Here is a 15,961-nt window from a genome sequence, read left to right as displayed (position 1 = left end):
TGTAAATAGTGAAATTAAACAAATAATAATAAAAAATTATTTACTAACTAATTAACATTAAATGTTAATGCATGAATAAATTTAATTATGTATCTGAACTTATGTATTATTGTACATATAATGTAATAAAGTAATATAATGAATTTTGAAAAATATCCAGAATATGTTAATATTTTAAATAATAGTAAAAAATAATACTATTAATGATAAAAAAAAGTTATTTTAAAGTGTTTATTGGAAAGAATAAAAATACTGAAAGAATGTCTAATTGTAAACTAGAAAATAAAACATTTGGTAAAAAAAGTTATTTCCAAAATATAAGAAATTTCTGTTTATGATATAATTTTGGTTTGAAATTTTAGAAGGAAATTTCATAATAAGTATCTGAGTTTTGTTATTTTTTATTTTTGAAATAATTTCATTGCTATAAGTGCCTAGAGTTAGCTCATAGGCATCCAAATTTTTTTATGTGAATACTGTTTAATATAGTTTCAATTGATTATGAAATAAGTTTTAATTATAAGTTGCAGTTACATTAAATTCATTATCATATTGTTTCACTTATTATATTCTTATGTTGTATATAAAGGGAAAAATATAATAATACATTTATTAATACAAATAGAAATATCATAAAATGAGTAGAATAGTTTATTTTGAGAAATTATTATGTAGCAACAAAAGAAATGATTATGCATCTCTTAAAAATATTTCAAATGAATAAATCTAAAGTATTTTAAAATAATTTACTGTGTATGAAGCTGGTTATAAGTTTAAATTTATGATTTGTAATATAAAATGAGAAATAAAATTTATATGAATATTTTTATAAGAAATGATAATTACACAAAATAATTTCATTTGTAAGTTTTAGTGCTATAACTTCATAATCTGAATAAAGATTTTTCATGTTTTCTTTTCATTTGGATTTTTAGCTAGATGTTATATAAAATTACATTGTATTAATACACAATAATTTGATATTTAATTAGTTTTATGCATTATGAACATTGATATCTTATATCATTTGTACTTTTAGTTTGAAATAGCTCTTGATTATGTACCCTAGTACAGATTTTTGAGCACAACAGATATAATTTCATCCTTGAATACATCAACATCCCAAATGGATCTATGCCAAGATACTGTATAGTGTCACTGCTTGCAACTGATGTGCTATTAAGATGCATATAAATGAAAGAAGTTCAAAGTTTTTGACCTTTCCAATTTTTCTTTTCTTTGTGTAATTAAGAATTTTTTTACTTAGAGTAATTAGAATTTAAACAATAATAGCATAATATATCACTAACTGTAATTATAATTTATAATGTTACTTTAAAAATTAAGTTTTTATATTGTATTTAAATATTACCTTGTATTACTACTAAAATTATTTATTAAATAGTATATATAAATGTATTCCTATATATATCTCCAACAATTATATTTTAATATTTAAAAATGATTGTGTAATTATAATATTGTGTTTTGTTGTTTAATTTTTTTAAATATTTATATTAAAAAAGAGATTTTTTTTACATATTTTAAAAATATTTAGTAAAATGTTAATGATTTTTCTATTTGTCAGAAAGCCATATATCTGGAGAGAGAATATTTCAAGTCATACATTTTTTGCTAATAACAACATTTAATTTAATAATAATAATAATGTTAAAGTTAAAATAATAATTGCAAAATGTATGATTTAAAATCTTTTCAGTTTTCCATTAGTTTAAAGAATAGTTTTTATTGTATGGCATTTAAGTTTTAATTAGATTAGTTAAATTAATTTTATTCATTTTTAAATAAAATATTGATTGTAAAGAATATCTGATAAATTTTTATATTATATATTAAAATATGTGCATTATGATTAGTGACATTTATATATTAAAAGTTTAAATACAAAATTCTAAATAAAATTTTTATAAATTAAAACTTTTTCAACATTAATTTGGTAAATCTTTTTGAAAGATATTACTCAGCTTATCAAAAGGTTAACTTTTTAAGTTAGAAAATTTTAGTATTTTTGATATGAATTTTGACAAAAATCTATAAAATATGGAATGAAATACTTTAAGAAATAATAATATAATTAAAAAATACTATTGAACAAAATTTTTGAGATATAATCTAATCATATTAATATAATACAACTAAAAAGCCCTATGATATATATATATATATATATATATATTAATAATTTATGATTAGTTAAAGGAATTATTAAAATAAAAATGAAACTTTAAGGAAGATGAGTTGTTTTTTAGACAATTATGACAATGGTGTATATTTATTTTGAATTTATTATTGATAACAAAGATTTTATAGACTGCTTTAAGGTTATTTGTATTTCATGCATTTAGACTTCCTTCTTATTTCCTGAACTTTTTATAGTTAAATATAGCAGCAGAAAATTTTACCTATATTATCAAATATTTGTAGGGGTAAACTTATAATACTTTTTTTTCAACTATAAAGATTAAATTTAATATAGTTAATTAAATAATAATAATTATGTAAATCATATGAAATGAATACACATATATTGCTTTTCTATAAAAGTAAATTGCGAGCAAAAATACGAGAAAAGTGAAATTAAACAAATCAAAGTAAATTTACAGTGTAGTTACAGAAGTTGATATTTAAATACACAGCAGATTTTTTTCAGTGTTACTGTATAAGCATGAGCTTGAGTTACTGCTTAAAGTTTTTGGAGATAAAATAGGTTGTTGAGTACCTTCAGGGAGGAAAAAGTGTAATAAAAAGCAACATATTACCATATGCTTGTAAAATAAAATTTAGAAAATATTAAAAAGTCTTAATGTTTGTAACAAAATAAATTTTTGAATGTTTTTATTTTTAGTGTAAAATATAATATACAAGTTAGTAGTTAGTTATTTACATATAATAATTTGTTCAGATAGAAATATATAGAATAATATTTTTAGAATAAAATAGTAAAATTTTAACAAACTATTTTATTACTTGTATACTTTAATTTTTAAAATTAAAACAAAATGACGTTTTTAATTTTAACTTTTATTTCATTTATAATTAAAAGTAAACAGAATTAAAGAGAATTTCGTATTTATAAAATAATGATAAATATTACAAATAAATTGATCAGATGACCTTGAAGTGTCATTTAAGTTACAGTTTATTGATTTCTGAACAATGATACATTAAACTTAAGTTACTGATAAGATTTCATGAATTTAATTAATAAAATTAAAATATAATGAGATTTGAAATAATTTTATTATTGTTGTTGTTAGTAAATTGTAGTTTTTATAATATTTATTATAAAAATAAAAATGTAAAATATATATTAATGTTAAAAAATATATATTAATATAATTCAGCATCAAGGTTAAAATGTTTGAAGAATTTTATTAAATATAAATTTTTTTAAAATTTTGCAGCAGCCCACCTGCAACGACCAGTTTTATTAAGTCGGTCTGGACATTCACAGTTGCCATCTCATCCATCTGTCCAAGGACAAACTCAGGTAACTATTGTATATTCAAATTTATAAATATAGAAAGTAAAATCAAATATTTTTTATTTAAATCTTATTTTATTTTTTCAATATAATTTCAGAACAATAATAATAAAGGAAATTGTTAAACAACACAGATGCATACACAAACAGTATGTAAACAAAATATTAGCTTTTTCTGTAGCTATGTCTTGACCTTGGTCCAAATAGCCCTGAACACTAGTATAAACCAAATAGGATGCAATCTACCAATAAACATAATAATAATTGTAGGAAATTTCACATTATGCATGACACTATACAACACATTGCATTGAGTTGCAAGCTTTTAGCACAGACTGACTACTTTGACATAACCAAATAGCAAACATAATACATTAAAAACTTGAACACAAACAAACTACTACACACCCAGGAACCATACTATAAATAAACATTTAAAATATTATAGAAAACAACACACACAAAATATACTGACACAAATATAATCACAGAAAACAATCTTACACAACAGACAAGACATCACGTTCATTGACAATAAAATAAAATCATATACAGTAAGATCCCACTTAACACTGCCTTGATTAACGCTGATTCTATATAATGTAGGCTACTCGAAGCCTAAAAAAAGCTCAAAATTTACTCTGATTCAAATTATTGTGGCATTTCATTGATTATTCCCCAAATATGAACCAATCAACAAAAGGTGGCAATTTGTCATAGCACTGTACTTTCCTTAAATCTATGTTTGTTTGTGCAATTTTGGAAAAAATATAACATCATGGATGCCATAGGCAATATGGACTTCACTTGGCAAGAATTAACTGATAAATGCATGAACGAAGTGTGGAAGAAGTTGTGGCTGAAGGTATCCAAGAATTCTCAATGAGAAGAGCCTATCGCTGTATCGTCAAGTTGACCAAATTTTCAACCTAATCTATACAGCAGGACTAGGAGATGTAGACGAGCAGGATATTGAGGAGTTACTGCAGGTTTCTGGCGAGAGTCTTACCAATGACGACCTTCAAGAACTGGCAGAACAAGGAATTCATGTACAATTGGAAAATACTGGTTCTGAAAATGATGAACCCAAAGAATTTCTCTACAGATTTCTTTAGTAAAAGAAGTTTGGTAATGATAACCAAAATCTTTGATCAAATTGTAGCAAATGATCCAGATTTTGAAAGGAGTGCAAAAGCAAAACGAGGTGTTTTGGATGTGATCTCCTGGTGGAGATCGCATCCAAAACACAAGGAGATTGCATCATGTTTTGGATGCAATCTCTGACATTTGCTTCAGGAAAGAAAAATAACGACAAATGAGACTACGCAGCTTTATTGCAAAAAACAAGAATTTCAGAAGAGCCTGGACCTTCATTACAAAAAATGAACTTTACATTTCTGTGTACATATGTTTGTGTGTTATTTAACATATATTATTATGCAAATTAATATAAAAATAACTTAAAATTAAAGTAAAATTTGTTTATTTTTTGGTTGTGTTAAGTTACCTTTCCCCATTTACTCTATGTTAAGTGTCTAGGAACGCATCCCGTGTTAAGCGGGGTCTTACTGTACATTACAGATATAACTGTACCAAACACCAACAACATACAACATACATACAGTAGAGTCCCACTAGTCCAAACGCCACTAATCTGAATGTCTGCCTAATCTGAACATGTTTCAGTCAGTGGAGAGAAAATTTTTTAGCTTGCAAAATACACATTTTTTTTTTGTATTTTCCAGTTGAATTTAAATGGTATTAATGGTACAAAAAGATTTAGAATTCCACAACAAAAAAAAAATTGTATTTTATTGTAGTGTGTACTGTATTAATACTGTACAAAATTAATAAATTAGTGTTTGACGTGGCCTACTAAAACAGCAGATCTATACAGTACTTACACACAAAAACAGAAACAAAAGTCATTGATAGTGCTGTATCTATATAAACCGGATCTGTTTTACTGCTTGCTTCTGCATTATTTCAATTATTCAGATAATCTGAAAATCTGCTAACTCGAACAGGGCTTGGTCCCAATTAGTTTGGACTAGCAGGACTCTACTGTACTGAAAAAAAATTAGTAAATACTCAGAACTGCTCATAAAATAAACATCTGTGGAGAATGGATAAGGAACTTATCATTCCTATAGTCCTTTCTTGGACAGGCATGATACCGTATACCAGGGGTAGTGAACCTATGGCATGCGTGCACAAAGTGGCACATAAGGAGAAATCATCTGGCATGTAACATATCATACGATTTCAATTTATCATTTGTCTTTTTCAATCATTCTTTTGTTTTAGTGCCTGGTTACCCTTTTTATCAATCAGCTTTTTTACATTTATTCTAATTAAAGTATATTCATTTAATTTCTTTAAATATCATTATTTGAATTCTAAAAAGAATAGAAGTCTAAAACTTTGGCATGCATAAACATCTTTATAAAGTTAAGTATTTTTACTATATGGCACGTGGGCTCAAAAAAGGTTCACCATTCCACTACACAAAAGTCTAGAAACATTAGGCCTTGACAATAGTGCATACATTATACATAGAATACAGAATGAACATTGATTACCTACAGAAAGCAACCATACTAAATACATGTCACAGGGTTAGAAAATTTGTCAATATAGATACATCTACAAACAGCACATAGCTACAGAAAAACTGTTACTGTGGTTATCTATGCCTTGACCTTGATCTGACATAAGCACTGAACACTGATATGACCAAGTAGAATGCAGGTTACATGCACACACATGTACACAATAATTTGTTTTTTCAATAATTATTATTAGTATTTTTTATCTATTATATTTCATTTATAATAAATTTAAATATTATAAATAATAAGAAATGAAAATATTAGTACTTAAAAAAGTAGATAAATTATTAGAAAGTGCAAATTTAATAGGTTTAAAAAATTACAAAGATTTTTAAAAATATTTCAATAACTTGTTTTCAAGGATTGTATATTACAGAAATATATGATTTTAAATAAAGGAAAATTGAAATATTTTTATTTTGAGAATTAAAATTATTTTTTGTGCTTTAATTTTACAGAATTGCTTTAAATTGAAATAATGTGAGATGATTTTTTTTAAAGTTGAAAGTAATATTAACAGTACTATAAAATGAATTTATATAGTCATATTTTCTCTGATGATAGATTTTAATTTAATTCATTTATAGTATTAAAAATATATATACTTTTTACTGTAGAACTGGAGCTCCAGACCTTTTGTGCTTATTGACCCCTTTCCAAAATTAGATTTAAATCATTAACTCCTTTTCTATACTGAAACAAAATAAGAATAAATTACAAATAGGACGAAACAAAAACTCAAGTAGGAATTATAATTTTTGTTTATATTAATTAATAAAAATATAGGATTTGCAGAGAGATATGAGTTACAGTTATCAGTTATTTTAATTGTATTTCTGTAATTCTATTCTTACATACACCGCTGTCATGTAGGAAATGAATATGATTACAACACACAGTTCGTATACAAAATTCCTGTGTGAGCCACATTTACTCAACTGTTCTGACATAGATATGCAGTCTATGCAGCTTGTATTTTCTGTTGGACTTTAAATGAGGCAAAATATTTTGGGAGAGTTTAGGAAGGTATCTTATCCTTGTAGTTTAGTTTATTTTACTGAAAATATGGTATCAGTAGGTAGAAGATTGTAAATGTTGATGTAAGGAATCTGGAACAAAATGTTACACAGATGAGCAACATGATTGGCACTTTGTATCAGATAGTGAGTGTAGACTGCACAGCCATGCCTGAACATTAACACAGTGATGGAAGAATGTCATACATCAGAAAATGTTTTCAAGTTTTGTTTTGGCAGCATTTGTTGTAGAGGAGCTCTTTGCTAGCAATCTGTTGCAATTTTCTTTGACCTTATGCTATCGACATCATAGACTGCAGTAGTGCCAAGATGGTGTAAGTGGTACACTGGAATTGATACTATATAGTGTTTTTAGACAAATCACAGTTTAGTCTGCTGCATCATGATGGACAGACTTATTTTGAGATGATGTGAAAACTGGCTGCTGCCATATCATAGTGTTATTTATGATATAGGGTGCTGTTGAATTGTTTATGCTCCTTCCTCAAACTCATTACTGAAATCTTGATCAAAATGTTGTATCTTCTGAATACAAGGCATGTTTATATTTCTTCCTTAACTGATCTGTGGAATAATCAAGTTTATAATCTATTTAACTTGTCTCAAACATGACTGTTCAGTAATTTCCTTGTCATGCCACATCTAAATCTACTGAGAATGACATTTGGGTCTGAATAAAGGAAGTATGGTATGTCATTCATGGTTTCTTCCACTTAAAATCTTTGATGAGTGGGTTTACCAGCCAGTGGCGCCCTCTCCTCCCAGAGGGAGTTAATTTTTAAACAATGTAAAACTTACAAAAAAATTAATATCTTGTCTTATAATTCATATTTTTTAATAAACTGAGCAATATTTTTTTTTTCTGATTTGACTGTGTTGAAAACTTCAAATATTTAGGAGGAGACAAATTTTAAGAATGTACATATATTCTTAATTTGTAGAGCCACCATATGTATTGTGTGTGTGTGTGTGTGTGTGTATGTGTATACACAACATGGATGGATGGGTCACTTACTAAGTCATGGCAACATTTTTCTTCTGTGGAATTCCATGCTGCAACCCATATTTTCCAATGTACAGCTACGTATTTTTGCACAATGACGCTGCTAGATGGTGTGGATGTTCCAGAATGTCAATGGAAGCGAAGCACAAAGTCTGTTGGTTTTCAATCATTGTGAGTCAACTAGAACAGCATGCATACACAATAATTGCAGTGCTTCACAAGCAAAATGCAAGGGAATGTCATGCACAGCTCATAGAAGCTGTTGGTGATCATACTCTCCCATACAGAATTGTTGTAAGGTGGGTTGCAGCTTTTGAATGTGGAAGAGTAGCAACTTCAAACATGCCTTGTACTGGATGTCCTAGGACTATTCATACTGACGTTGCTCTTGCTGTTATCTCTCAATGCTTAGAGGATGACCAATGATGGTCTTTGTAGGAGTTGGCAATACAAACAGGTATTGACCAGGCAACTGTGCATAAAATTTTATAAAATGATCTGCACACGAGCAAAACTTCTGCCAAATGGGTACCATATATACTAACAGAACTCCAAAGTGAACACATTACGAAACATGTTGTGTGAACCTGCAGTGACAGGAACGTGAAGGCGATGCCATGTTTGAACAGGATCATTGTCATTGACGAAACCTGGCTAGAGTCTATGAACCTGGGCTCAAACACCAGTCCACTGAATGGTGACACCCAGAAGTTTGTCGAAGTCCATCTCCAGTGAAGTTAATAGTCATTTTGGCCCATGACATTTAAGGAATTCTTTTGTGTCATTTTGTTTCACATGGTCAAACTATCAATGCAGCCTGCTATGTCACTTATCTGCAGAACCTATGTCACACAATCAGGGATAAATGTCCTGAATTGTTGCACAATGCAATTATCCTTCACAATAATGCTACAGCCCATACTGCACAGTGTATTAATTAACAATTGTTTATAGTGCTGGAGATGGGAAGTACTACAGCATCCCCCTACTCCCGAGATCTTTCATCCTGTGATTACGATTTGATACCCAAATTGAAAGTTCTGTTGTATGAGAAACAATTCTGTACACAAGAAGACATAGCCATTGCAGTGCGACATGAGATTACCAGATTGGACAATGGAAGAGCAGATGGTATTCATTGCTTTCTTCATCGTTGGCAACAAACAATTAATTGCCTTGGCAATTACTTTGAAGGTTGTTAATGTGTGTGTGCAGATTAGTCTCAACATTATAAGGTATATGCAATAAATGAAATGACTAGTTTCAATTCTGTTTTTTGCTTTTCTTCTCTTGTCTACAATACTTCCCAAGTAACCCATCTAACAGACATTATTGGTAGAGTACATTGTGTCTTTTCATACATGTATTTTGAAATGTTTGTATAACAATGCATTTGTTTGCACAAAAAATTTTGCCATGACTTAGTAAGTGACCTACATATCTATGGGAGTACTCATTAAAAGGTTAATGTCATATAAATAACTGTTATTGCCACTCAGAACTGACATATTCAATATTGAGAATTGTTTTCTGTATCTAAAATTCTATATTTATAGTCATTAACATGTATCATATGTAATCTATTTAATAAATTTCATTTATTAAATTATTTTTGATGTTACAACTTCTATAAACAGCAGTTTATAAATTTACTACAATTTTATACTTTAATAATTAATTTGATTAGAAGTAGGTGGTTAAGCCATCATCTGTTACTAATAGTAGCCTGATAATTTTGGCAAAGATCATTTGGCTTTAATCAATTAAAATTGGGTTATGAATTGTTTATAATTATACTTTAACCTCTCATAAAAACTTTCATATGATTAAGTGTTTAAAAAAGTGATTGTTTAAAAAAAATTATGTTTATATTAAATGATATAAAAAGTTATATTAATTAAATATACATTTCTCTAATGAATAAAGATTTTAAAGATTTTTTTTTACTTATTAGGAGTGTTTCTGGATCCAAAATATCTTAGTATTATGTTCATTTCAACAAGTCAACTTAAAAAAACTTGTAATTATGAAAACATAACAATATGAAAATTAATAGAATTTATTTATTAGGTTGTTGCAAATGAAATGGCCAATTTTTCTTTCTGACTTTGAATGTTTATTAATTTAATTTAAAATTTACATATTCAATTAAAATTGTCTCCACCAACATTAATATACTTTTCCCAATGCAACAAAAATGCATTAATGCCAATTTGATAGAAATCAGTAATGAGAAGCCAAATTATTAAAGGTAATTTTTATTGCATCCTCTACCTTGAAGACTTTCTTTGCCAAAAAACTGTCCAAATGTATTAAAAAAAGGTGAGTCTGTTGGCAAAAAGTCTGGAGAATAAGGTAGATGGAGAAAAATTTCATTGGAATACTTTTATTTTTGTGACAAATAATTAAAGGAACTGCAGATGACTTTCAAATGATGCTCCTTATCTCTCACTGAGTTCATATGGTACCCATTTGTCGAGCTTCTTGACTTATCCTAACATGTTTAGACGTCAAGAAATAGTTGAAAATGTCCAATATTTTCGACTTTTCCATGATTTCCTGAACAATCAGGTGATGTTCTGATTCAATGACGTTCTTCAATTCTGATTTTTGAGATTTGTATTCCCAGAATAAAATTTTTTGAACCAATGCCTGGTGGCCTGCTCACTCACAGAACCTTCACCAAAAGTTTTATTGGTATTTTGGATTGCTTTGGCTGCATTATGTCCCTTTTTATACCCGAAAAAGAAACTTATTCAATTTCCTGTTTTCCACGCCATCAGAAAAAGTACTCTCAAACATGTGGAACTCACAATATAAATGAAATTACATTTTTAAATTCACATATGTGTGTGTGCTCTTCCAATTGTAAACATACAGCACTGTTCACATGGAAGAAAGTTAAACTACAAGGTTGGAAGTTTAAATTTTAAAAAACGATCATTTTCGTTTGCAACAACCCAATACAACAAAAGTATTGGGATATATTTATACTTTGCTTCTAATATACAAATTAGAAATTTTCATTTATTTCAGTTCTAAGAAAAACTTGTTTACTTGTGAAAACACTGTTAACAGGTTTTCAAGCTTAATTACAACTGTATATGAAAATAAAAGATGTCAACATATGAATTGATAAGTTGTGAAAAGAAACAAATTAAAAGTATCAATTCCTGGATATAGAAAAGTCTCTATCAATCAGATATATTTATCTTATCTTGAAATTTAGAGATTAGAAAACTTGGCTAACTGTCTTGCTGTCAAAGAATTTTGTGAACAATATCTTTTTGAGATGTAGGGGATACTGCATCTAAACTGATATCTATACTAATATTTAAAGCAAGACTGTTTGTTTGTTTGTGTGCTAGAGGTAATCTCAGAATTTACTGAACTGATTTAAAAAATTTTTTTGCTAATGAAAAGCTTATTCCTTCTAGATGAACATTGGCTATATATTATTTTTGTATTAAGAAAGGAAAATGTACAAGAACAATGTTTTTACTGCTGATTTGTCTTGCATCAACATTTGTCTGTTCCATTCAATTGAATCACCTTTGTCACCTGATGGGCTTTTTTAAACTTCTTATCTTATATTTGAGGTTTTGGTTTTGATTTGTTCAGTTTGAGTAGTTGTGTACATGCTTTGTTTATATTGTCTTGGTCATTCATTTGTTATAATAATCTTGGAAAGGGTTGCATGTCATACATTTCTTTATTCTTTACTGATGAATGTTGTTAGAATGTTTTACCACCATGCTGGACTGTCTGTTAAATGTGCAATTTAACAGACACAAAGCAAAGCACACAGTATGACTCAGAATAATATAATTACTGATAGATGCTTTTCATCATTTTCCATAAATATAGGTGATTATAGTCTCAATCCATTTTTTGTGAATAAGCTAACAAAATATGTACGTTGTGAAATATGCCAACTCAAGAAGAAAGGAATCACTGTAATTTGTGCATGTTTGAGTGGATTAATATGTGCATGTGGAAGTAATGGCAAACTTCATCCAGAAATTCAGGAAGCCTGTCTCACCAGGGCCAAAATCAGGTTATTGGTTAAAAAATTCAAGCAAATGGGTAGTATACACAATGCACAATGTTTCAGGGGTCTCACCATGCTGGACAAAATATGCAGAGAACTCTACATCATCAAATAAGAGGCTAAGCCTGGAAACTTAGTATGCCACAACTGACAATGTAGAAGAACCTCCATTAAAAACTCACAAAATATGCATATTGTATCCAGGACTATATTACCCATCAAGCAATGTGTCTTGATCTCTTTAACTGGAAAATATTTGAATGGATTAATATACACAAAAATACCATCAAATTTAGGAAGATTTGATGATATTTTTGTGTGTATTATTAATTCACTCAAATATGTACAAACCACAGTAATTCTCTCTTCTTGGATCAGAATTTTGCAAACAAATGATTTTGTTAGCATTTTCACAAAAATGGTACTTTATAATCACCTTGTATGTATATCTTAGTGTTTGTTTCTGTACATTAAAATTCTTCAAATATTTTAGAATAATTTTGTTTCTTAAATTTTATTATAAATCCTAAAAAATATTTTCAAGCAGAACAATGCTACATACTTTAAATCAGAATTATCAATCAAATAGTTTTAAGAGAAGAATACAAAAATAATACCAATCAGAAGTTCTGACTTTAACTCTGTAGAAAATTCTATAATGGATAAGTACTTATCTTTGAACTGAAATGGGTGATAGAAAGATGCTAAATTTTTGAAATCTGTAGTGTCAACATAAATTGTACAGTCATTTCATATCAGAATTTTTTATTTAAAAAATTGACATTTACATTAGAATGCATTAAATAATTGAATTTATTCTATTGAAGAAGCAATTTTTTTATATAAACTTATATTTTACAAAAAAAATTGTGAAACATTTATTCACTGTTTGTGTAAAATTCTCAATTATTTTAAAATTAAATAATATTTTGATTAGTAATATCTAATGATCATTTTTAGAATAAATCTATTTAATTTTCATATTATAAATGATATTTTGCTATTTTTCTAAAATTTAGGTTCAGCCCAGTTCAACTCCCTCCATTACATCTCAGCTTACAGTGCAGAGTAATATTGCAGGTGGTGGCATTTCTCCAACTATAACAACCACATCTGGAACTACAAATAATCAAACAAATTTGCAATTTCAACAAAAAATGCGTCTCCATAAATTACAAGTTGAAAGGGAACGTTTACGTGTACGTCAACAGGAGATACTTCGTCAGGTAAACTTTATTCTCCAATGAAAATCTACATTATAATTAGTGAAAAATTGTTTTGATTAAATATTAACTGATATTTAGATATATTTTTGTATTAAATAGTCTTCTTTTTATCTGATTAATATCTCTTAAAGATATAGTATATGAAATATTCTGTTTAATCGTGTTTATTTTAACATTTCTAAACTGAAAATATAGAATATTAAAATACTAACTTTTAACTTCAGCTAACAAACTTGTTGGCTGAAGTAAAGGTTAATGTTTTAATGCTGTGTGTATCTTGATCATAGATAACAAATTGCAGTTGTTTGATATCAGTGTTACATTTAATCATTTCATTTTTCATTCTTTTACAAAAAATGTATTTTGAGCAATTATTTCATGCTATAAACATAGAATAAAAATTATTTTATTTAAAGTAAAAAAAGTAATTTAATCATCAGTTATAACAGGGTTCCCCCACACCAAAAAAACAAGAAATGTCAGAGAAACTCATATTTGGTGTAAAGTCAAGAAATTCATTCATTTTTCTGGAAATTTTCAAACACTATAGTTGCCACCTGCTGTCTTGAAACCGAAAACATTCTGCATTTGTTCAAGATTTTACACGCCATCACTTTAATGTATTCTCACTATCCAGTGCATAAGTAGTAGTCCCTATTTATGGTGTTAATATTAAGCACAAACAAACAAAATTAGTTTAAATTAAATATAATTTTTAAATTATATTAAAGTATATTTTTCAATTGTCAGTATTTTATAATGGAAAATTTCTCAAATAAAAATGATTACATTTTCATGATTATGGCAAAGGGATGTGACATTGTTTTGTAAGCTACTAATGTTGGTGTCTCCCATCAATAATAATGTGAATACTCCAAAAAAAATAAACTAATGAAATAATTTGCAAAACTGACGAATTTCTGTTAAAATATTTTCAAAAATATGAACAAGAAAAGCCAATAAATTTACTATATTTAAGCTTATTTAACATATTCCATGCTTGGCAGCACATATGCAAAATATTTTTGATTTCAAATACTGATGGACAAAGTAGTTACTTGTAAATAATAGTAACAGGTTGTTATTGTTATTTTAAAATAACTATTAAAAATAACAGGTGAAAATAACTGTTACTGGTGTTGTACAATGGTTGATGACTCATTGGATTTGTGCAATCATTGGCAAATGATTAATGGTTACATCTGACCATAGGAAGACTTCCATAAATTATGTAACACTAGGAGGGTGGATGGGTGCCTATATCAGCATTATGGAGCATTATGTGGGATAGGGTGTTATTTATACAGTGTTACATGACTATGTAATATCTGAAGTTACAGATTTTTTTTTTTTTGTAGGAAAGTAAATGTAGAGAATTAGCCTGCATTCACAGATTCCCTCCTGCCAGTTCATCGTACTGAATTGAATCAGTCAAATATCTTAGCAAAAACCAAACTTTAATCACACTTTGATCATGTATGGTAGAAACACAATCCTATGCACTTAATGAGATTCTCCTTATTCTTCCATGCCCACTTTCAAACTCCGCCTCCTCTCTTCTCTCCACTAACTCTACTGTCCTCCCACCTCTACTCTTTCTCTCCTTCTTCCACTCTTGTCCCTCTCTCCCCAATTTTTCTGCCTTATCTCCACTTTTTTTACAACCCTTTGTCTTCCTTTGTTTATTTGTTTATTACTTTCACGACTGCTTATAAAGAGGTTGGATATGGGCCAACAAGATCGCAGTAGGGGGAAAGAATAGATTCAATATCACTACAGTAGAGAATTTTCTGTTTTCCTTATAATTAGAAACATCCAAATCAATTATCATTCCTATTCATAAGTAGTGGCATCAAGATAATTGGTTTGAAATGTCTTCCTGTATGAGCAATGTAAATTACCAAACCAAGTAAAATTGGTGACTCTCATGCACATTGTAAAAAGAATGAATTACTTTATTTTAAATATACACTTATTTATTTGACTTGTTCAGTTTCAAGATCAAATGTGTGTAACTTACTATATTTATTTGCATAAACATTATAAATTAGTTTGAATCTGTTATGTAAATGAAGGCTATAAATCTTATTGATGATGACAATTCATCATAAAAACAAGCTGAATTCATTAATATTGAAAAAAAGTGTAATATATTATGACAGAATTTGTGATGTCATTGTCTAACTTTGCTGTTGTGAGAATGCTTTGCATAAGTTATTAATGCATTGTTATTAAAAAAATTATTAATATTATTATGAAAGAATAATGTTTGACTGAAATTTTTCAAGATACTCCACTAAGATTTAATTTCATTTTGAATCAAAAACAGTACATGAATTATTAAAATTCATCACTGTGACTACCCTTGCATTTGAATTTTGTCATTCTTCTACAGGATGTCTTAAATTAACTTTCTATTGGTTAAATTCTATTCTTGCCACTCATTGTCAAGATAAAAATCCTGCTCCATTCAATTGTGAATAAGTCTGTTCCAAAATGACATCATGATGGCAAATACATAGTGTCA

At 28.0% G+C, this 15,961-nt stretch overlaps 1 protein-coding gene across 2 annotated transcripts in view; it reads left to right on the top strand.

Annotated features, from left to right (window-relative positions):
- The window catches only part of yki (Transcriptional coactivator yki), a 96,524-nt gene that overhangs the window by 53,210 nt on the left and 27,353 nt on the right, over nt 1-15,961 (top strand). For both annotated transcript variants that reach the window (XM_067287155.1, XM_067287156.1), the window contains exons 4-5: nt 3,426-3,511; nt 13,228-13,434. In XM_067287155.1, the coding sequence (XP_067143256.1) occupies nt 3,426-3,511; nt 13,228-13,434 (293 nt within the window). The remainder of the gene's footprint in view (nt 1-3,425; nt 3,512-13,227; nt 13,435-15,961) is intronic.

This window comes from Centruroides vittatus, unplaced genomic scaffold (genome assembly GCF_030686945.1).
Source record: "Centruroides vittatus isolate TY-2023 unplaced genomic scaffold, ASM3068694v2 scaffold_435, whole genome shotgun sequence".
In the NCBI taxonomy this organism is placed as follows: Eukaryota; Metazoa; Arthropoda; class Arachnida; order Scorpiones; family Buthidae; genus Centruroides; species Centruroides vittatus.
Note: the sequence above shows the minus strand (reverse complement) of the source record. Positions and strands in the feature narration are given on the sequence as shown.